Raw genomic sequence first — 21,951 nt, 5'->3', positions numbered from 1 at the left:
CTATTATGGACCAAGCTTATTCAGCTTGGAAGACTAAAGGTATACTATGATTTTCTGATTTATTTTTGGATAATTGTTTTATGTCTTTTGAACAATTATCTAATAAATATAATTTGCTAGATCTCTTTTTTTTAGATATTTACAGATGAGGAATTTCTTATACACTGTACTTCCTACCTTTCCAAATCTTGTTTCTTCGGGTATTTTGGAGAAATTGTTAGAACTAAATCCTCTTCAGAAAGGTGTAATATCAGATGTTGACAATATAATTATGAAAATACATTCAGAGGCCTTTTATAAGATTAAAAATGATTGGGAAAGAGAACTTAACTTTACTATCCCTATTGAGAATTGGGATAAAATTCTTCAATTATTTAATTTATCCTCTGTATGTGCTAAACATTCATTGATACAGTTTAAAGTTGTACACAGGGCTCATATGTCCAAGGATAAACTGGTTCATTTTTATTCCCATATAAATCCTATATGTGACAGATGTCATCCTGAGATAGCTTCTTTAACTCATATGTCCGCTTTTGAAAAAATATTGGAAAGACATTTTCAAAATTATTTCTACAGTATTGAACATTGATTTACAACCTCATCCTATTACTGCAATCTTTGGTTTACCAATGATAGAGTCAATTCATTTATCTTCTCCTGCTTGTCGGATGATTGCAAATTAAACCCCTTACCATATTTCATTGGTTTTCTCAAACTATGTTATGTCTAAATTTGGAAAAAATTAGAAGTGTCATATATGGCCCTTCTATTAAATTTGAAAAGACTTGGAGGCCATTTATTCAATATTTTCACATGATGTAATTTGACCCTGTTCCAATCCACAACAACACACAGAAAATGCTGGTGGAACGCAGCAGGCCAGGCAGCATCTATAGGGAGAAGCGCTGTCAACGTTTCGGGCCGAGACCCTTCGTCAGGACTAACCGAAAGGAAAGATAGTAAGAGATTTGAAAGTAGTGGGGGGAGGGGGAAATGCGAAATGATAGGAGAAGACCGGAGGGGGTGGGATGAAGCTAAGAGCTTTTCCAATCCTATTTGTTTTTCCGGTTTTGATTATATATATGTTGAGAGGATCGGAGTTGGGGACACTGATGATTCTTTGTTTTTTTATAGATACTATAAACAGCCCTTTTTTTCCCCTTTTTTCCTTTTTCTTTATTAGTTAGTGGTTAGTTTGTTAGATTAGTTTTTCTTAGGGTAATAATATTTTTTTCTCTTTTTCTCTTTTCTGTTTTTTTTCAACATGATATACCTAGTTTTTTTTTGTTTCGTTTATATGATAGTTGTATCATTCATGATTTGGGAAGACTATATTGTACTTATTGCTTGTGAATCCTTTTATGTTCATTTTAATTTTGTAATCCAATAACTATGTATTAATCTTATCATGTTGATATTAATAAAAAGATTGAAAAAGAAAGACAATAGGAGCAGAAATAGGCCATTCAGCCCATCGAATCTGCTCTGCCATTCCATCATTGTTGATTTTTTTAATCCCGATCAGCCCCATCTCCTGCCTTCACCCTTACTGATCAAAGAGACCATTCACCATCCATTATGCTCTTCATGATTTTTATACCTCTATAAAGTTACCCCCCTGCCTCCTACACTAAAACATGTGCACTCTAGGCACTGTAACAAACACCACAGCTGCTGCCACCAGTCAATAACATTTGTGGTCATCTGAATTCTGAATGATATCCTTGCACCAACAACCTAAGACTGAAGAAAGTTTATAAAGGCAACAACCTTTCACAATGTGGCAGAATGGTAAATTGGTTAACCATTGTCCCATGTACCGAGCTACAGTGAAAAATTTTATTCTGTTTGCCATCTATACAGATCATTTCATGACATCAGCATTGAGGTAGTACAAGGGAGGTACTAGAATATCTCTTCTTATGGTATGATGCCAATATTTGACAATCTGTGACTCTTTAAACCAATTAAAGTGCATCTGCTGGAGGAACATGGGAGTCGAATAGTATTTGTAGAGGGAAAGAATCTATTTAGTTTAAAGTTTAGATGCAGATTCGAAACCCTGCACCATTTAGACGTTTCACAATTACTGTATTTCTAAGGCTGCCTCAGGAGAGGAAGTCTGGGACGGGTGCAGTAGTTATGTGCTCGCCAAGACTGGGGGCGCTGTCGAGGGAGGTGTCGTAGCAGAGCGGCCCGGCGGGGCGACCATCTTGCCTAACGGCCTCCCCAGCCATTGGCTGCGCTCATTTGAAAAGCCGCGGGTTTGGTTGACTGCGGGCCGGCTTCTGGTGAGTGGGGTTGCGGCGAGCAGGTGAGCCTGGTCCGGGGTTGAGCAATCGGGGAGACTCGGGCAGGCATTGGAGGTGGAGGGAGATCTGTCTGTAATATATGTACTGGCAGATAGCCGAGTGCAGGACCTGTCCTGAGTAAACTAGTCGGGACTTTCCTTACAAAACCCAGCGGAGGTTGCAGCTAAACAGTCTGCGCTAATTTATTGGTAATTCCGGCAGTTTTGTTTTGAAAATCTGACTCCTAAAGCTGCGCCTAATAAAACGACTCGGTTTCCACAAGAGATTTTGCAGACGCTGAACGTACCCAAAATGTTGGGGTAACTCACCAGGTCAGGCAGCATCTACCGAGAGGAATAAGCAGTCGACCTTTCGAGCCGAAGACTGTCATCAGGACAGGTCTCCACTCAAAGTGTGTTGCTTTCTTTTAAAGTTAGTTTAACTGGGGGCAATAGGTCCCAGATTTGCTGTCTTTGTTACCAATAAGTTTTTTAATCCCCTTGTCCTCATGAAATGTTATGTTTGCTTTTCTGGAAATGGGGGGGGGGGGGGGGGGGGAAGAGAAGCTGAGATTTGGAGCGAAAAAACGCGGTGCCGGAGGGACCCAGCAGGTCAAACATAATCTGTGGAGGTAGAACCCTGTCATCAGCATCTATTTCATATTATCGACCTTGATCTTCATGTGCTTCCTAGGTAACTTCCTAATGTTCTAATGATCATAGCAATCGGTCTACTTCGGCAATGCACCCAGGCAGAATGTCCCGAGTAGGAAAATCTCGGTGATGGTGAACATGTTCCTCTCAAGCAAAATGCATTGTGTCTGAAAGTACTCATGCAAATTATTTCCAAATGTTTCTAAAAGTAGTCTGCTTAATGCAAGTTCCCTGTCACTACTCCAGGAAGCTGACTTGTGCGCTTGTTTACGTCAATGTTGTGTAATTAAATGTGTAGTTTCATGCTCACTAGTAATGCTCCTCAGTTCTGAGATTTGAGGATAACTAGTTGTGTCGGTCCTGAGGATGGAGCTAATGTGGGAACTGCAACTTCCCCCTACAGATGGGACATGAGACACATGGGGAGTTGGGTGAAAAGCTCTGGTGAGTCTCTACGGCCTAGGAAAGGTTTCTGTGTGCTCTTGCAATATGAACTGATGATTCTTAAAATCATCCCAAATACTCTTCCTCCACTTAGAATAACGATGGGCCAAGGATTTCCAAGAGTCTGGTGGTTATATATATTTTTTCCAAGGAGATTTTCAGCACATCTTTGAATCTTTCTCTGCCTTTCTGATGATATCATCCCATGAAAGCTTGGAATAGTGTGTCAGGCCCATGGGGATGTGGGGTGCATGGTGTGAACTAATGAGTGTAATTAGAGTCTCACTTAGGATGTTGACCTGGAGAGGACACTAACACTAGATTGCTTTTTTATGTCTAAATTTAGAGTCTCTTGCAGAGACTGCATGAGTGATGTCTTTCAAATGCCTACAATGTAGTACTTGGTACACATCATCTCGTTTGCTAAACCACTATGAGCGTTTCTTTGAAGCCTGTTTGTCATCTTACAGAGCCCATCGCCAGGGCATTTTTATTGATCTTTTGCATGTGTTTTCACATGTAGGTTCTGGAGATGGATGGGGCAGAATACATAACTAAGGTGCTTTCAAGGATTCGAATGGTTGATCTCCCCGAGTTGTTGAAGACCTGGGATTTTCTGTCCGAAGAACAACTTCAAAGTGTAGATTTCAACAGCAGCACAAAAAAAGATGTGATTTTGCAGTTAGCTGCACTTTGTGAGGTATTGTTCAAAGTATATAAAGTGACTTTAGGGTGGGTGATGAATTGACATTCAGTTCAGTGACAGATCGGTGGCATTTCTGTTGGCTGAGTTTTTAAACCCCGTGTTGTCACACTTTAAAGAAACTTGATTCCAGCAGGTCTTCTATGTCATTGGGAGAATTGAACTAAGAGACAGCACAGTGTAGTAGTTAGCACATCACTTTACAGTGCCAATGACCAGGGGTTCAGTTCCCACAGCTGTCTGTAAGGAGGTTGTATGTTCTCCCTGTGACGGTGTGGATCTCCTCCTGATTTCCTTCCACATTCCAAAGACATACGGGTTAGTAGATTAATTCAAGCGACACATAGAAAATGCTGGAGGAACACAGAAGGCCAGGCAGCATCTATGGAAAAGAGTACAGCTGACGTTTCAGGCCGAGACCCTTTGGCAGGACTGGAGGAAAAAAGTGAGGAGTAGATTTAAAAGGTGGGAGGAGGGAAGAGAGAAACACGAGGTGATACGTGAAACCTGAAAGGGGGGAGTTATGAAGCAAAGAGCTGGGCAGTTGATTGGTGAAAGAGATGCAGTGCTGGAGAAAGGGGGAGCCCTGTCAGAAGAGGACAGAAGGCCATGGAAGAAAGAAAAAGGGGAAGGAGCACCGGGGGAGGGGATGGAGAATGGTGAAGGGGGGGCGGCATTACAGGAAGTTCGAGAAATCAATGTTTGTGCCATCAGGTTGGAGGCTACCCAGATCGAATATAAAGTGTTGTTCCTCCAATCTTACTGTGGCCTTGTCACAACAGTGGAGGAGGCCATGGATAGACATATCAGAATGGGAAGTGGAATTAAAATTGGTGGCCACTGGGAGATCTGGCAGATGGAGGGTGGGTGCTCAGCGAAGCAATCTCCCAATCTACGTCTGGTCTCACTGATATATAAAAGGCCACACCGGGAACACCAGACACAGTATATGGCCCCAACAGACTCACAGTTGAAGTGTCGCCTCACCTGGAAGGACCTTGGGGCCGTGAATAGTAGTGAGGGAGGAAGTGTAGGGGCAGGTGTAGCACTTGTTCTGCTTACAAGGATAAGTGCCAGGAGAGAGATCAGTTAGGAGGAACAAGTGGACAAGGGAGTTGTGTAGGGAGCGCACTCCCTGTGGAAGGCAGAAAGTGGGGGGAAGCGAAAGATGTGCTTGGTGGTGGGATCCCGTTGGAGGTGGCGGAAGCTGGGGAGAATTATGTGCTGGATGCGGAGGCTGGTGAGTGGTAAGTGAGGACAAGAGGAACTCTATCCCTGGTAGGATGGGGTGAGAGCAGACGTGCGTGAAATGGAAGAGATGTGGTTGAGGGCAGTGTTGACAGTAGAGGAAGGGAAGCCCCTTTCTTTGAAGGAGGAGGACAGCTCCTTCATTCTGGAATGAAAAGCCTTATCCTGAGAACAAATACAGCGGAGACAGAGGAATTGAGAGAAGGAGATGGCATTTTTACAAGTAACAGGGTGGGAGGAGATATAGTCCAGGTAGCTGTGAGAGTCAGTGGTTTTGTAATAGATATCTGGAGATGAGCTGTTTCCAGAGATTGGGAAAGGGGAGGGAGGTGTCGGAAATGGACCAGGTAAATTTGAAGGCATGATGGAAGTTGGAGACAAAGCGAATGAAGAGAAGTTCAGCTTGGGTGCGGGAAGCAGCACCAATGCAGTCATTGATGTAGCGTAGGAAAAGTGCAGAATGGTCACCAGTGTAGGCTTGGAACATAGACTGTTCCATGTAGCTGAGAAACAGGCAGACATAGCTGGGACCCATGTGAGTGTCCATGACTACACCTTTTGCCAATGACACTCTGCTTCATTATGAGACAGCACCTTTGAAAGAGCAAGAAATAATTCTTAAAATATTCCTAGATATGGTTTAACCTTAGTTAAAGTTGTACGGCATTTTTAATTTATTACTTAATGACTGGCAAATCGTCTATCATATAGGCCAATATGAAGAATGAAATGCTATTTCCTCTTAAAATTCATTCTGCACTTGGGGTTTCTCATCATTCAGCAAAATGTATAAAGAAGCTAGAAAGTAACTAGCAATTAATTGTGCAAGAGAAAAGACTGTTCAGCTGTTCTAATTTTGCCTTTCTGAATAAACATCTCCCATTTCCTTACTGTGGAGTCCTGCTGGAACAGATTCAAAAATGAGTTAATGAGCTTGTTACCCTTGTCAGTTTATGGCACGTTTGGTATTGATTGTTTTCTTCAGTGAGTGAAACCTCTCAATGGTCTGTGACTGCACTTTTCGTAAAGAATATATTTGAAATAATAGAGAACTGACTTCCTGAAATTATCCATTTGTACATTTTGATTGCAGTTTTTGTGGACAAGTAAATGTTTTATGGTAATTTATATTGCATGCTCATTTGTTTCTGGAGCTGTAAAAGGTTTTCCAAAACTTGTTTTTTTAAAAATTCGTGTCTTAAAATTTATTCTAGGAAAATGGTGTAACCCTCAAACAAGTGGCAGATTTAGATATTATTTGTAAGTACTATTTTCTTCATCATTGCACAGTAGGATTTGCAATTAAGATAGTTTTACACAAAGCATGTTTTCCAGTTTGCACTGGTCAGATTCAGTCATTCTGCTTGAAATATTATCAAATGTTAAAATTGAATGTTTACAAGATAGAAAGATTTGTACTATGGAAAGATAAGCTATGGATAAGTGCAAATCTTTCCTCCTTTGTCTTTTCACAATCTGGTTTGCAATGCCTGCACTCAACCTTAATTTTAGGAGCATGGAAGACAGTTCAGTCACTGATTTTTGTTGCCTTTTTTTCTATAGGGAAACAGTCTTCCTAGTTCTGGTGCCTGTTCCTGTACGATTATCTTCCTGTTTAAATATCAAGGTTGCTTTTTGGAAGATATTTAATAAAGTTCTAAGTTTTGAAGTTTGTTTGAACTGTAAGGGTAGGAGCAGTGTAAGTTATTTTGTGTTTGCATAATGGTGAAGGGGATTTTGTGTGAATAGTTGCACTAATAATTAATATATTATTGTGAAGTCATCAATGCCCAGCATTTTGTAGCTCACAGCTTCCACCAGTTACACTTCAGGTGCTCTTTAGTGTGCAGCTACAATGTGTATATATTTTTTAAAAATGTTACCCACCATTAGTCACCGTTTTAGCAGATTGTTAACCATAATACTCAAGCAGTATGTCCATTCAAGAAATAAGACAAAAATATTGGAATTCATTCTGAGGTTTAGTATGTAAAGAAAAAGGGTGCTGGACAACTTTGTTTAACCAAGTCACTGAAATAAGACTGCAATTTTCATAAAATATGATTTTCTGAATGGCTTTTCTTGTAGGTAATTGTGCATTCCCTAAGAAGAGAAGATGGTGTACCTACCAAATGTTTAGTTCAAAAGGTTATGTAACAATCTTAATTTTGCTATGGCTTTGTCTTTTCACTATATTTAGGTGCTGACTATATGATGCAGTATCCTGAGACAGACTTGTTCTCTTTTCAGATGCAGAAGAAGCCAAGTTATTTGACTTGCAAGTCTTCAGAGAGACCTTTGGAAGAAATCTTGAAATGCTCATGAGAAATGTAAGCGGAAAAGCTTACTGACCTACCGGGAATCGTGTTTTGTGGCAGGTTGTGAGCTGCTAGCTTGGATACCAGTTGGGGACATGCCGAGATTCTCATGATCTTTACAGCATTGTGTTATGGTTTTAAACTGGCATGGTGGGCATGCTCCCAAAATAGCCGCTGTCAGGTTTTCTTTGCGGCTCTGTCATATCCCCAGCTTTCTCCCAGCACTCAAAACTGTCAAGGACTCTGAATGTTTCTAATAGAATGCTTTATGACATTGAGAAACAAAATAAGTTCCGCGCGTAAACTAAATATTTTAAAATGAAAATCCAACAATCTGCAGATAATGGAAGTAATTTTTAAAAAAAAAGCTTGGTTTTAAAATTAATTTAAACAATTAAAAACATGAAAGCTAACTTCATTAAATTGAAATTACTTTTATCATTGACTGTTACTCTATTCGAATGTAGGAGGATGCTGTACTTGGACTAATCAGCCTCAATTTTATTAGGCTGATTTTTATCCAGCATAATTCCTGAAGTAATGCTGAATTTTTGTTATACTTTGAATATTACTAGCAATTTCCTGCATTGCAGTGCTCAACTGACAATTTGAAATGCCCTTTAGGACATAGGATCTTCAGAATCATTGTCATGGAGATGATGTTGGGAGGTGGCAGGGACTACTGGCAGTTTAATTCTGAAACCTATCAGTACATGCTGGCAATTTGAGCTAGCGTATTATTAACTGCTCTGCACTCAACCAGAATGCAAAATTTATGATCTTAACAGCTCCAATTTTATTTAGAGATAAAGCATGGAACAAACAGATCCGGCCCTACAAGCTGCACCACCCTGCAACTCACCTACTTAACCCTTGCCTAATCACAGGACAATATATAATGACCAATTAACCTACTAACCAGTATGTCTTTAGGTTGCACTAGGAAACACATGCTCACAGGAAGGACATACAAACTTCTTGCAGATAGCATTGGAAGTAAACTCTAAATTCTGATACCACAAGCTGTAATAGTGTCATGCAAACCCACTATGCTACTGTGACACTCATTTAAATAGTTATTTATTCTTAGTTCAATTTGTATAGTTTCTTAAAATTATGTTCTTGCATATTAAAAGCAAATCAGTTTTGTTTGTAGGTTAGTATTAGCATTAATGTTGGAAAGTTTGAGTTCTGTGCACCAGCACTTAAATGCAGTCCAGGCTGGTACTAGGGGAGTATTTTGCTGTTGGAGATGCTATCTGTTCCTTTAGGTCAACAGGAAAGGTCCCATAGTGCTATTTCAAATAAGAGCAGTTCCTGATTTCCAAGCCAATATTTTTCCTTCAATGTATTTTTGAGTGGCAATCTCTATCTACAGTCAAATTTGGCGTCAATGGTATACAAGTGACAGAAGGTGAATGACTAATCAATGTGCACGAGTTGCTGTTTTTATAATGGAGTTCCAATTCAAATTTAATGTAGCAAAATATTGTAGACACTTGAAATTTGAGTTAGTTGACAAAAGGAAAATCATTGACCTAGAAGTATGAGGCACAGCCTCAGAATGCAATGTAGATCAGAGATGAGGAGTTTCTTAAGCCAGAGGGTGGTGAATCTGTGGAATTTGTTGCCACAAACGGCTATGGAGGCCAATTCATTAGGTATCTTTAAAACGGACGTCATTAGGTTCCTGATTACTAAGGGTGTCAAAGGTGACAGGGGGAAGGCAGGAAAATGGGGTTGAGATAAATCACTCATGATGGAATGGTGGAGCAGACTCAATGGGCCGAATGGCTTAGTTTTGCTCTTGTGTCTTATGGTCTTGTATTTCTCTCTTCAGAGAAGTCGCCTGACCTGATTGCTTCTGATTGACGAATGTTGTTCTCCCTTCGGTAAATAATCCCGAACTTTAGGGAGATAACTATATAAAAGATTTGTCTTTTGTGTTAATTCTTGAATAGGATTTCAATTACTTTTCCTGACTTCTGAGAGTTCTAACCAAGTTGCCTTAATTATATATTTGCATCTTAATTGCAGGTGTGATAGTTGAAAGAAAGTAAATGAGGGAAGTCTTGTATTTTCATTTTAAGTGTATTGGCTAATTGATTTAACATTTTTGTGGTATTTTATTTAAATGTCCTTGATTTTATTTTGTTTTTGCCTGCCTCAGGTCATGATTAACATCTTAGAACATGAGGAAGCAGTCTGGATCAGAATTGCTTGGGGTAAACATCATTCCCCACCTAACCAGCAAAGACCTTCGTACGTAGTCTACTACCCACAGACTCCATATGTTTTCATGTCTAACGTTGCTGCACAGTACAGAGTGTATGTTTCTCAGGTAAAATGGATTTACCTATTATCCAGTTTGCTTTTTGTGCATGGGAGTGAGGAAAAGGCTTGTTCCGCTATTGTCACTTTGTTGCTTTTTGTGTTCTGTATTATTTTGCCAAGTATTTTGGGCATGCTATTTTGGCACCAGGAGATGTGGCAACACTTATGGGCTGCCCCCCCCCCCCGCCCCCAGCACACAATCAGGTGTGTGTTAGTTAATGCAAATGACACATTTCACTGTTTTAAAAGAAATCTTAAAAGGGTGATTTTAAAAGAAATCTTTAACTTCTATTAACATTATTTCCATTTTCAGTACTATTTCTATGCATGCCTCTCAATACATTAACAAAGAGGGGAAGGCGGGGGAGTTTGGGGAGTAGGGATAGTAAATCCAAGTTCAATCTTTGCATTGTTTTCTACAAGAAGTCCATGCCTTTCTTTGTGCTGCATCAAAGTATTAAGTGCAAATTGTACAGCTTTTTCTTAAGATCATTTTCCAAGATCTGGGTTTTGCTGGCAAGCTTGGCAATTTTTTTCTATTTCCCAATTGCCTTGAACTGAGTGGTTTGCTGGGCCATTTTCGAAGCCATTTCACGTCACATTGACCAGACTGGGCAAGGATGCCAGCTTTTTCCTAAAGCAGGCTATTGAGTGAAAGTCATATTCAAAAAAAGTTTTCAAAAAAGAAAAATGGAAAATGCTGAAAATGCTCGGCAGATCAGGCAGCATCTGCAGAAAGAGAAAGAATTGCCATTGCAGATTTGTATCTCTCCCACTAACAGTCCCAGCAATTCTTTCAAGAGACCAAGTTTGAACTTAAACTTTCCCCAGTGTTCATACCTTAGAAAATCAGTGAATAAGCAAGCAGTTGGCCTTAAGTATAGACATACTGCCTTAAATCTGAAATGGACAATTGTGGAAATACTCTGCGGAGTCTGGTGATATTTGTGGTGAGAGAAACAAGTTAGCACTTCAGTTCATCAGTACTGAAACAAAAATATTAACTGAAATGTTAATATTCAGTACCTTAAAGTGTTCAGCCCCACGTATTACTGTCTCATTTTCTAAATTTAAAAAAACCTAAAGTAGGATTTTTTGAACTAATGTATAAACCATTGTGCATCATGTCAAAACAAAAGAAAAATTCTGAAACCAGTCAACAATTTAATAAATTGAAAATCAAAATTGATGCTTAAAGTGTTCATCCCCTTTGTAATTATTATGCTAACTTATATACAGTATTACCTCACTGATTCACCCAATTTGTTGATATCAAAAATTGGAGGATCACCTGTTTCAATGAATTCATCAGAATAAATGCCGCTCTCTCTGTTAACAGTATGGTAGATTTTCAACAGACCAAACCAAAATGAAGAGTAAAGAGCATTCAAGACAAGTCAGGGAAATGATGGAGAGGTGCAAATCAGGGAAAGTTGTACAGGACCTTTTCAGAGGCACTGAACACACCTTGGAGCTCATTGTAGTCATCATGAAAAAGTGGGGGGCGGGATATGAAACCACAGCCGCACCATCTAGGTTGGGCTGCCCCCCTAAACTTAGTCACCAGAGCACTTGTTGGAGAAGCTGCTATGATACCACCAGTCACTGAGGGAGCTGCAGAAGTCAGTGGGTGGAACTGGAGATGAAGTTCATGGCTCCACATTCTCTAAGGCCTTGCACAAAAGGGTATTTATGGAAAAATGGCAAGGAATAAGACCTGTTTTTTTTTTAAAAAGGCATTGTCTTGGCTATAAAGACTTTGCAAATGTCACTTAGAAGACGCTGTAAAGATGTGGAAGGAGGTCTTGTGGTCGGGTAGGACTAAAGTGGAACGTTTTGTGTATGTGTGGCATAGATCTATTGCTCCATGTCAGCCAGGTAGCGCCATCTGTACTGTAAAGTATGGTAGAGGTAGCAAGATGCTCTGCGGATGCTTTTCAGCAGCAGGGATTGGAAATCTGGTCAGGATTGATGCTCCTAAATAGAGATCTTGGATAAAAGCCTGCTAGCCTCTGCCAGAAAGCTAAAACTGAGGAGGAAGTTCATCTTTCAGTAAGACAGTGACCCAAGCGCACTTCCAGAGCAACTATGGAGTGGCTTCAAATGAAGAAAATTGGTGTTCTTGAGTGGCCCAGTCAGAGTCCTGACCATAACCTTTTTCAAACATCTCTGGCAATACCTCAAGATTGTTGTCCGCCACCACCTCTCAACTAACCTGGCACAGCTTGCGCAATTGTGCAAGGAGGAATGGACAAATCTTTCTCCATCACGTTGTGCAAAGCTAATGGGGACTTGTCCAAAAAGACTACTGGCTGTAATAGCTGTGAGAGATGGTGCAACCAAATACTGAACAAAAAGGGATGAATACTTTTGAACTGCTGACATTTCAGGTTTTGAACTTTTGATTTATCATGCTTTACAATTTTCCCTCTCCTCTAGGCTTAACTGTGGCGGGGGGGGGGGGGGTGAGAATCATGTAATTCACAAATAAAAGTTCTCAGTCAAATTGATCAAAATTCCTGGTTGTAATACTCATTTATATGAACAAAGGGTTGTGGACTGAATAATTTTACAAGGCCCTGTACTACTTCCTCCATGGATGGGCCTGATCTGCTATGCATTTCCAGTTTTGTTTCTATTTCAGACTTCCAGCATGTACGTGTTATGGTCTACTGATTTTACTGTTGACTGCTTGCTTTCTGGTCATAGGTGATGAGTTAAATTTAAATTCTAAAGATGACTGACTGGAATTTGAACTTGATTGAGGATTACAAATGCAATAAGTTAACTGCTGCATCACTGCCATACCCCAAGATGCAAAGTGTATCATATTAATTGATGTGTGCTGTTGAATCATCTGTTTTCAGACAATGGCATTGTATGCTTATCTACTAAATGTCTGAACCTTAAAGAAGTGTAGAGTTCAGAGCTAGTCTTGATCTCTTGCTAGGTGTTCACAGCCTTCAATTCCTAGCATGGAAAATTAACATTTTAAATGTTCTCAAGTGTGTCTACTTGAGAATCACTGAAAACGCAAGCCAAGTTGCTGTCATTCATGAGATACCATCATTGGCAGTCTAAAATACTCGAAGAAAGGGGTTTGCTAATGAAAAGTTCTGTTTGATAAAGTTAGAAATGCAGCATGACAGTTTATTTTGGAATTACGTGGTTTGATAGCTAAATATTTGTTTACTGAGTATTTTTAATCCTAAGGATTTAATAAAGTCTAATAAACTGGCCTCTAATTGTATCTTGCAGGGAATATAACTTAAGAGATAAATCGCCCTTTATTTTTTTAAAATTTTGAGTTGGTTAACTGCTTATCCTTATAGTTAGTTTCTACAACTAATATATTTCCAAATTTTAAAACCTGTCCTCTTTGTAATGGGCTAGCAAAAAGCAACGTCAGGGAAGTAATGCTATAAGTGCAAGAACTGAATTTGCAGAAAGCATTTGAAATGTCACAAATAATTTAACATAATAAAATACATCCTTTTGGCACCTCCCTTTGGAAAAAATTATATTTTTTATTGCAAATATGGCTAAGTTTTATTCCTTTCAATTCTTTATTCCTATCAAAATGGTTTTTGGGATTAATGTGCAATCCTCTATAAATATAATTTTAATTATTTTCTAATTAATATGTTGAAGTGATTTCAGTTTATTTAAAGGCTGGTATTTTTCATACTATTGAATCACCATTTTCTACTTGCCTTTCTATTTTTGGTATGGACTTCGGACTGTAAGTTATCTTTGTAACTGCTTAGACTTTTGATAATGCTAAATGTTTGGGACCCAAGCTTAAGGGAAAATGCTTATTCTTAAAGTGTCTCAATTTTATTTACAGGCTTTGGTTCTTGCAACTGAACATAACATGCTCAAGGAGCTGGATCTTCGAGGCTATTGCTTGAATTCCCTCCGAGACATCGCTCTTAAAAGATATAATCCGGTATTGCAAAGTATTTTCACCTGGTCTTCTGCTTTTCCTAAATCTACCCTATGTTTCTTCCTTTTCCTCCTTGCCCCATCAGGTTTAATATCACTGGCATATGTCGTGAGATTTGTTATTTTGTAGCAGCAGTACATTATAAAAAAACTGTAATTTGCAATTAAGTGTGGGTATGTGTATGTATATATGTACATATAATTTTTTTAAGTTTAAATTAAATAAGTAGTCCAAAAAGAGGGGGAGAAAAGTGGTGAGGTAGTGTTCAATATAAATTCAGAAATCTGATGGCAGAGGGGAAGAAGCTATTCTTGAGTCATTGAATGTGTGCCTTCAGGCTTCAGTACCACCTCTCTGTTAGTAGCAATGAGGAGAAGGCATGTCCTGGGTGGTCTGGTCCTTGGTAATGGATGTCACCTTTTTGAGGCATTGCTTCTTGAAGATGTCCTGGATACTGTGGAGGCTAGTGCCCATGATGGAGCTGACTGAGTTTACAACTTTCTTTTGATCCTGTCCAGTGACACACACCCCCCCCTCCCCCACAACCCCACCAATACCAAACAGTGATTGCGTGTGTTGTAGGGTTGCATTGACTTTTGATCTATAGCAGTAACAATAGTGTACATGCTCAAGACCCCATTTAATACTACTTTAAAAGCTACTTTTGCCTGCATAAGAAAGTTTCTGTTCAACATGTAAAGCTGTAATCACACTTCTTCAATATCCCAAGTTTGTCATTTTGTTAGCTGTCCCACAAGCCCTTTTTAAAAAAAAAACTCTTCCAAGCAATGCCCTCCAGAGCATTTTAAGTAATTCTGTATTAAAGTTCTGTGTATTTCTACAGTATTGGTATTTTATCTATGTTCTATTTTAATTTCAGAAACTTTCTGCACATTACAGAAAACCTTTACAACAGCTGAACTCCAACCAGAATTCTGGTATTGTTTTATTTCTTGTTTTAGTGCACATAATTTCATTTTAACAATTATGTTTTGCTTAAGATTAATGTAGAACAGTCCCATAGTGAGAAAACTTGTGCAAGAAATACTAGGTACAATTTTGCCATTTCTCAGTGTTGGATTTTGACATGCTGTGGGAGGGAAGTTGATGTGTAGAATATCCATATTGCAGTAAGAACTGTAATTTTATTTTTATTTGTGGAAGAAGATCTTAGAAGTGAGGATGGGCAAGTGCATTTAGTTCTGCAATAGTCAAGACATGCAGCACAGATTTATACATAATATTGTGGTTTGTTTGCAATGGTTGGGGGAACTTTAATCTTTCTGTAAGATTGCTGAATATTCACCATGATGATCATGGCATTTGGGTCAAGCTGGGGGAAAGAAAGCGGTGAAATGTTCCTGCATCTTTCCACACCAGTAGTTTGCTGAGAGGATAATGTGATTTTTTTAATGTGTCAGCTGGCCAATATTATGATCCTTAATTGACGCTAAAAGATCCCTTGAAAATTTGATTTGAATTTTTCATGCTCACCTCTTTCCTTGGAAAAAATCAAGCTGTTGGAAGTCATTCACTTACTCACTTTTTTCCCTTCTCTCCCAAGTAGCTCAAGATCAGAGGATCACTGTAGAAAATTTGAGAGAGAAAGAAGAGGCCAAGAAATTAACAGCAGTAGTATTTGGAGAAGGATCATTACCAAAACTGCAGGAGGTTCAATACAGGGTATGCACTGAGTGGCATTTGATGTACTCTGATGTGGTGTACACTTGGTTGTGGGTCTCCAGGAAAGGCATGTAACTTTCTGCTTTGTAGAATATGGTGTATAGCATTTGCTGAGCTTGCACCTTAATTCAGGTGATTTTTTTTTTCAAACCTGTATGCAGCATAGAATTACCATTCATCTTCTGGGAAAATTAACAGATAATTGAGACTGATGTCACAATACAGGGTGATCTTAAAAGTGTTCTACTTGGACTACAGATTTTATTTCAAATGAAGTACTTTTGAAACTAAATCACCATATTGCAACTCAGAAGATTTATGAATCATTCAGTGTCTTGTATCTCACCTAATGTTGCCATTTTATTACTTTGCCAGTTTTTAAATGAGATTTTAAACTAACCGCTGAAGATATGCGATGAAATTTTCATTTTTCTCCATGTATCATAATCCAGAATAGTATCTGATAGCAAGATGGAGGACAAGTTGGTAAATAATTTCTGAAGCTATTGGTTGGAAAGATTGAGTGGTATTATAATTGGATGGTTCTAGACGTAATGGGCCAAGAGGTCAGCTTCTGTGTGATATCTTTCTGACTCATTCCCTGTACCCCAGTGACAATATTTTGCCTTTTGCTGAATGTTTCAGTGCCAGTCTTGGTTACAAGTCCTTGTCCACTGGAACAAATGTTGCCTAATTATTTTATCAGCAGGAGGGTGCTGTTGACTAGGAGCAGGAACCTGACTGCTTCCAGTGCCAAATACAGAACAGTTTTCATGAAAGTAAAAGATGCTGCAGTGCTTGATTTTTCCTGTTGTTACATCACTACTAATAAGTCATGTCATCTTTTGTCAGTTACAAACAGTCTTTAAGGATGAACACAACATGGGACTTTTATCAGACAGAAATAAACCATTCCGATGTGTGGCAAAATTTTCCAGTCCGAATATTCTTGAATCATTGAGAGCACTACCAGAATTGGGTAGGTTTATCTTGCCCTTGCATTCATTACATTGTGTCTTATCTGTTTTGTTTTGATTTTGTCAGCTTCACAATAAGCATTAAAACAACTAGTTTTGTATTGAAATTCCAGTGCCACAAATTCATTGATTGCAACTATAGTTAATACAAAACTCTTCTGCTGTAACACAAAACACTGGAGGAACTCAGCAAGTGAGGCAGCATCACTGGAAAGGAATAGTCGACATATTGGGCTGAGACCGTTCATCGGGACTGGAAAGGAACGGGGAAGAAGCAGAATGAGATGGGGGGAGGGGAAGGAGTAAAAGCTGGGAAGTGATGGGTGGGAAAACTAGAGGTGCTGTACATACTGTTAATATTCATTGAAGTTGATGATATTAAATATTTCAAGCTTCACTTTGTGATTTGTTCAGATTGAAATAGGGTGGGAAATGTTTACAGAATAATTGAGAATTTGGTTGGATGGAAAACAGGATAATTCTATCAATAAACATGGCAATTTTCTATGTTTTTCAAGGGATTGCTGATGTCCCCATTTCAACTATGTTCAGCAGTATTGCAGAAAAGGGGAAGAATTATTTCAAGATCACAGACAAAAGGACTGTCGGGCATAATACATCAGCCCTTTAACTCTGTAGTACAAATCAAAGGGTATTATGTAAATATTTGTATGTTTCCTATGGAAAAATCTTTCTGCTCCTGTGTTTATAATGTACCTTTTGGATACCCCTGATATGCTAACCAAAACTTTGCATAGACTGAATGGTGTGGCATTGTGAGCATCTTGAAATGAATTCCATTAACCAGACAAAACCTTTAACAGATTTATTGACATGATGCTTCTTGGTATGCTCGTTTATTATTTACAAGCAGTGCTATTTTACCCCCCTCCCCCAACTTTTGGAAGGCGGTGGTGGGGTTCTCTGTGTGAGCATGGTGGGAGAGATAACTGAGATTAGCAGTTGATAGCTCATTGAAATAACTCTTTGGACTTGTAGGTGTGTAACAGCACTTGTTCCAGTATCTAGGGGCTATCATCATGTGAGACATAACATTGTCAAAGGAGTTTTAAAAATAAAATACTGACAAAACTTCAGTTAGATGATTGCCTTGTGGTTTATAACACTTTAAATCACTCCAGGACTTTAGGAAAAATCTGAGCTGACATGTCAGTGCATTTTCAGAGATTTTTTTCTTTTAAATAAGACTATAAGCATGAGATCTATCCTTGTGCTCGCTCAGTGAGCAAAAAAGATCTTGTAGCAGTTTTTTGTGAAATGGTGAGAAATAGTTCATAGTGTACTAGTTAGCCTCTCCTTTGTCAGCATTTTATAATCTGAACATCTTGATTTTGATGTTTGAGAGCTTTGCTAGAAACATATTTAACTTTTGGTCCTGTTTGCAAAAGTTTCTGTATTTGAACATTTTTCTTATTAGCAGCAATGCACTTCCAGACACATTAAAGCCATTCAATAGTTTCACATAACTTTGATATAAATGAAGTTTTTTTTTCTTTCTAATAATGTCTCAGTATTTGCAAATGCTCTACTCACCAGTCTAGCCCTCCAAAATTATGATACTTGATCCTGCTTGGGATTTGTTCTTTTTAAATTAGTCTTCGATTAATATTCACCTTTGAAATAATGAAACATTTTCTCTCCTCTAATCTCAGCAAACAAAAGATTGAAGTATGTTGCAATTGCAGTACCTAAGCTGACATCTACTTCCATAGTGATATTTTGCAAGTCCTTTTTGTTTAAAATTCATATTTTGCTGGTCTCTGGGCAAGTCCTGTTTTCAATTTCACTTATTTTAAATTAATATCATTTATTCTGGAAATTTAACAGTCTTAACAGAAAATACATTTGTCTCCTATACTTGGTTTTAAAATGTTTTTTTTTTCTTCCTCTTGCAATGATGTAATTTTATTTTTCCTATTATTAATTTTATAGTGGCACCAAAGACTAATTATCCCACGAATTTTCCTTTAATAACCAATTTTTTCTCTTCTCCACCTTTTCTGACATTTTTTTCATCTTTCTGAAATGTAAAGTTCTGACACTGATCTAACTATTTAGACCATTTAAAAAAATTTGAACAGTAATGGGTGAATGTCGCATTGAAGCAAAGTATTACAATGGAATATTCCTCTCTTAGAAACTCAGATCACTAGGTTGGAGAAAATGATTATGTACCATTCCCTTTCTGCCTTCTGTCAAACTCCTCTATTTGTGAATTATCAAATTTTTGACAGGAAGAAAGACAGTTGAAGAAAATAAGTGTGTTTCAGGAAATGTTCTTTTCCTACAATAAAGAGTTATCTTTGTGGTTTTGGATTATTCCTGTTGTATTACACCTGCAGATATTTTTGCTTTTGAAATGGAGGGAATTATTCTTGCTTTCCAAAAAATCAATCATAATTATGCATCATATTTAAGTTAAAATCCAGTTATTATTTGTCCTTGGACATTATTTTGCTAGCACTTGACAGGTTTTTTTTCTCCCCCTCAAAGCTGGTGGCTACTTCAGGCAGAGAAAAAATTGAACAGACTCCCTCTACCAAGCAAAACAGTAATCTGTTGATGTATTAATGCACATCTACAATCAGCTGCAAGCAAACCAGAACATCCTGTTTATGCAGAAAATAAAAATAAAGGGTTAGATTTTGTGGAAAAAAGACTGGTTAGTCCCATGCTTTTAATAAATGAATTTTAAGCCCAGAATTTATTAAAACAAAATTTGCCCTTTGTGGCCCAAATCAATAACTACTACAGTATTAATTGTCATTGTATTTTACTTAATTTGAGTTTAATGTGCAAAAAGCAGATTTACAAAGTCATCAGTATTTTAATCTGCTGTTGCCAAACGTTGAAGATTCTCTCTGCCTTGGAATTAAGTTTAGTTTGCATCAGAGAAGTTGCGCAAATATTAAGTTTGTTTTGTTCTGTGCCCATTTCTGTATTCTAATCTTGACAGTAAATACTTGTGCTATTATTTTCCACAAGAGTAAAGCTGGGTCCTGCATTATCATAGCAACCTGAAATGGAACTCAAATTCTGTTTTTTGACTTGAATCAATTTACAAAGATTATTATCTCTGCAGGCTGAAGAAATTAACCTGGTTCTTGTTCACTGTATGCATTACTTTGTGTGTAAACCAGTTATAATATTGGATAAGCATTCTCTGATGAAGATCTAACTGATGAATAATAGAATATCATAGTAATAATTTTATATATATATATTTGGAAACAAATTTATTGGATCAGTATAGATTTTTAATCTTCTGCTTTTGAAGTTATATTGAAATCCAGTTCATCTTATCTGTTCTGATTATACAATAAAATGCTGTAAAAAAAAAAAATTATTGAAATGTATTTGCATGTTGTAAAAAATTTTTGTATTAAGAATTTTATTTGTGGTTATTTGAATCCTTGTGTGATTGTAGTGTTGAAAGTTGAATATCGTGTGCTTGAGTAATGCTGGTGGTGGGGTGGGTGCTAATGGCCAGCTTTGTGAGAAATTGCTCACACTTTGATTAATGGCAAACCTAGTGGAGGAAATTAGTTGACCAATAATTGTATATGTGTGTGGGGGGGGGGGGGGGGGGGGGTACCATAGTACCTGGAGGAAACCTACGTAGTCACAGGGAGAGTGTACAAATTCCTTACAGATAGCAGAATTGAATCCAGGTTGCTGCCACTATATTAGTGTTATGCTAACTGCTATGTTACTGTGCCTCCTGTAAAATAACAAATTATCTTACAAGTAGAAAAGGAAATATGGATGTTATTTCATCAGAAGATCAAAGTAATCAGATTCATTTGGTGAAATTTGACTTAATGAATGGAACATTTTTGGATCCAGGTTGCTGCCACTATATTAGTGTTATGCTAACTGCTATGTTACTGTGCCTCCTGTAAAATAACAAATTATCTTACAAGTAGAAAAGGAAATATGGATGTTATTTCATCAGAAGATCAAAGTAATCAGATTCATTTGGTGAAATTTGACGTTGCTAAGCTTCAGACACAACACCCTGAGGCACTGGTGTTAATTACAGGGGACTTCAACCATGTGACTTTGGACAAGACACTACCTGCTTTCTCCCAGTACGTGGATTGTTACACCAGGGGTAACAGGACTATTGACCTGCTGTATGCAAACGTACAGGATGCATATAGTGCATCCCCGCTGCCTGCACTGGGGAAAGCTGATCACAACCTGGTTTTGTTACAGTCAAGATATAAATCAATTGTGATGAGGCATCCCACTACCACACGCTCTTTTAGAAAGTGGACTCCTGAAGCTGAACAGGCCCTGAGAGATTGCTTCGGTACTACTAACTGGGATGTACTGCAAGGGGGGCTCTGTGGGGGCGTTGAGGAGGTCACTGAATGCACAACGGACTATATTAATTTTTGTGTGGATGTGGTTGTTCCTGTTAGAACTGTTCGCTGCTATCCCAATAATAAGCCCTGGATCACTAGTCACATCAAAGGCCTCCTAAACCAGAAGAAGAGGGCCTTTAAAGATGGTGATCGGTTGGAGCTTAAAAGAGTTCAGAAGGAACTCAGAGTACAGATAAGGGGGGCAAAGGAGCAGTATAGGAGAAAGTTAGAACAAAAGCTGCAGGAAAAAAGCATGAAGGAGGTGTGGGATGGGATGAAGATCATCACCGGATGTGGTGCAAAGCGGGGGGCAAACATAAGTGGAGATGTGGAGAAAGCGAACCAGCTGAACAACTTCTTCAATAGGTTCGACAGCACAATCTCACCCTCACTGCAGAACTCCACACCAGGCTTACTTCCCTCACAGGAAAATATCCACTCACAGGAGACCTGGCCCACGCCCAGGTTTACGGCTGCACAGGTGGAAGGTCAACTGAGGAAGATCTGTACCAGCAAGGCGGCTGGACCGGATGGAGTTTCCCCACGATTACTGAGGGCCTGTGCAACTGAACTGGGAGAACCACTACAGCGCATCTTCAACATGAGTCTAGATCAGAGAAGAGTACCCAGACAGTGGAAAACATCTTGTATTGTCCCGGTACCGAAGAAACCACAACCAAAGGAGTTGAATGACTTCAGACCTGTTGCCTTGACGTCGCACGTGATGAAGACCATGGAGCGGCTGATAATACAGAATCTGAGGCCACAAACCAGGCACGCCCGGGATCCGCTTCAGTTTGCGTATAAGGAGAAGGTGGGAGTGGAGGATGCTATCACGTATTTGCTGCACAAATCACTCTCTCACCTAGATGGGGTCAGTTGTGCTGTGAGGATTACATTCCTTGACTTCTCTAGTGCCTTTAACACCATCCAGCCCAAGATCTTAAAGCACAAACTAAC

General features: G+C 38.7%; 1 protein-coding gene across 3 annotated transcripts; it reads left to right on the top strand.

Annotated features, from left to right (window-relative positions):
• The first annotated feature begins 2,204 nt into the window (after positions 1-2,204).
• On the top strand, positions 2,205-20,097 carry cenpn (centromere protein N). Of its 3 annotated transcripts, none has more exons than XM_073070382.1 (11): positions 2,205-2,294; positions 3,915-4,091; positions 6,557-6,602; positions 7,431-7,490; positions 7,593-7,672; positions 9,831-10,001; positions 13,842-13,943; positions 14,821-14,878; positions 15,505-15,623; positions 16,476-16,602; positions 17,119-20,097. In XM_073070382.1, exons 2-11 carry the CDS (start codon positions 3,924-3,926, stop codon positions 17,229-17,231), a joined length of 1,044 nt encoding a protein of 347 aa, XP_072926483.1. In that variant the 5' UTR covers positions 2,205-2,294; positions 3,915-3,923; the 3' UTR covers positions 17,232-20,097. The 3 variants fall into 3 exon arrangements, with proteins under 3 accessions (XP_072926483.1, XP_072926485.1, XP_072926484.1); XM_073070384.1 differs by having other exon boundaries at positions 15,508-15,623; positions 17,119-20,096; XM_073070383.1 differs by having other exon boundaries at positions 2,227-2,317; positions 17,119-20,096.
• Positions 20,098-21,951: the final 1,854 nt, after the last annotated feature.

The sequence above is a fragment of the Hemitrygon akajei genome, chromosome 17 (assembly GCF_048418815.1).
Source record: "Hemitrygon akajei chromosome 17, sHemAka1.3, whole genome shotgun sequence".
Lineage (NCBI taxonomy): Eukaryota > Metazoa > Chordata > Chondrichthyes > Myliobatiformes > Dasyatidae > Hemitrygon > Hemitrygon akajei.
The sequence above is the reverse complement of the archived record's forward strand: the minus strand, read 5'-3'. Positions and strand labels throughout refer to the sequence as shown.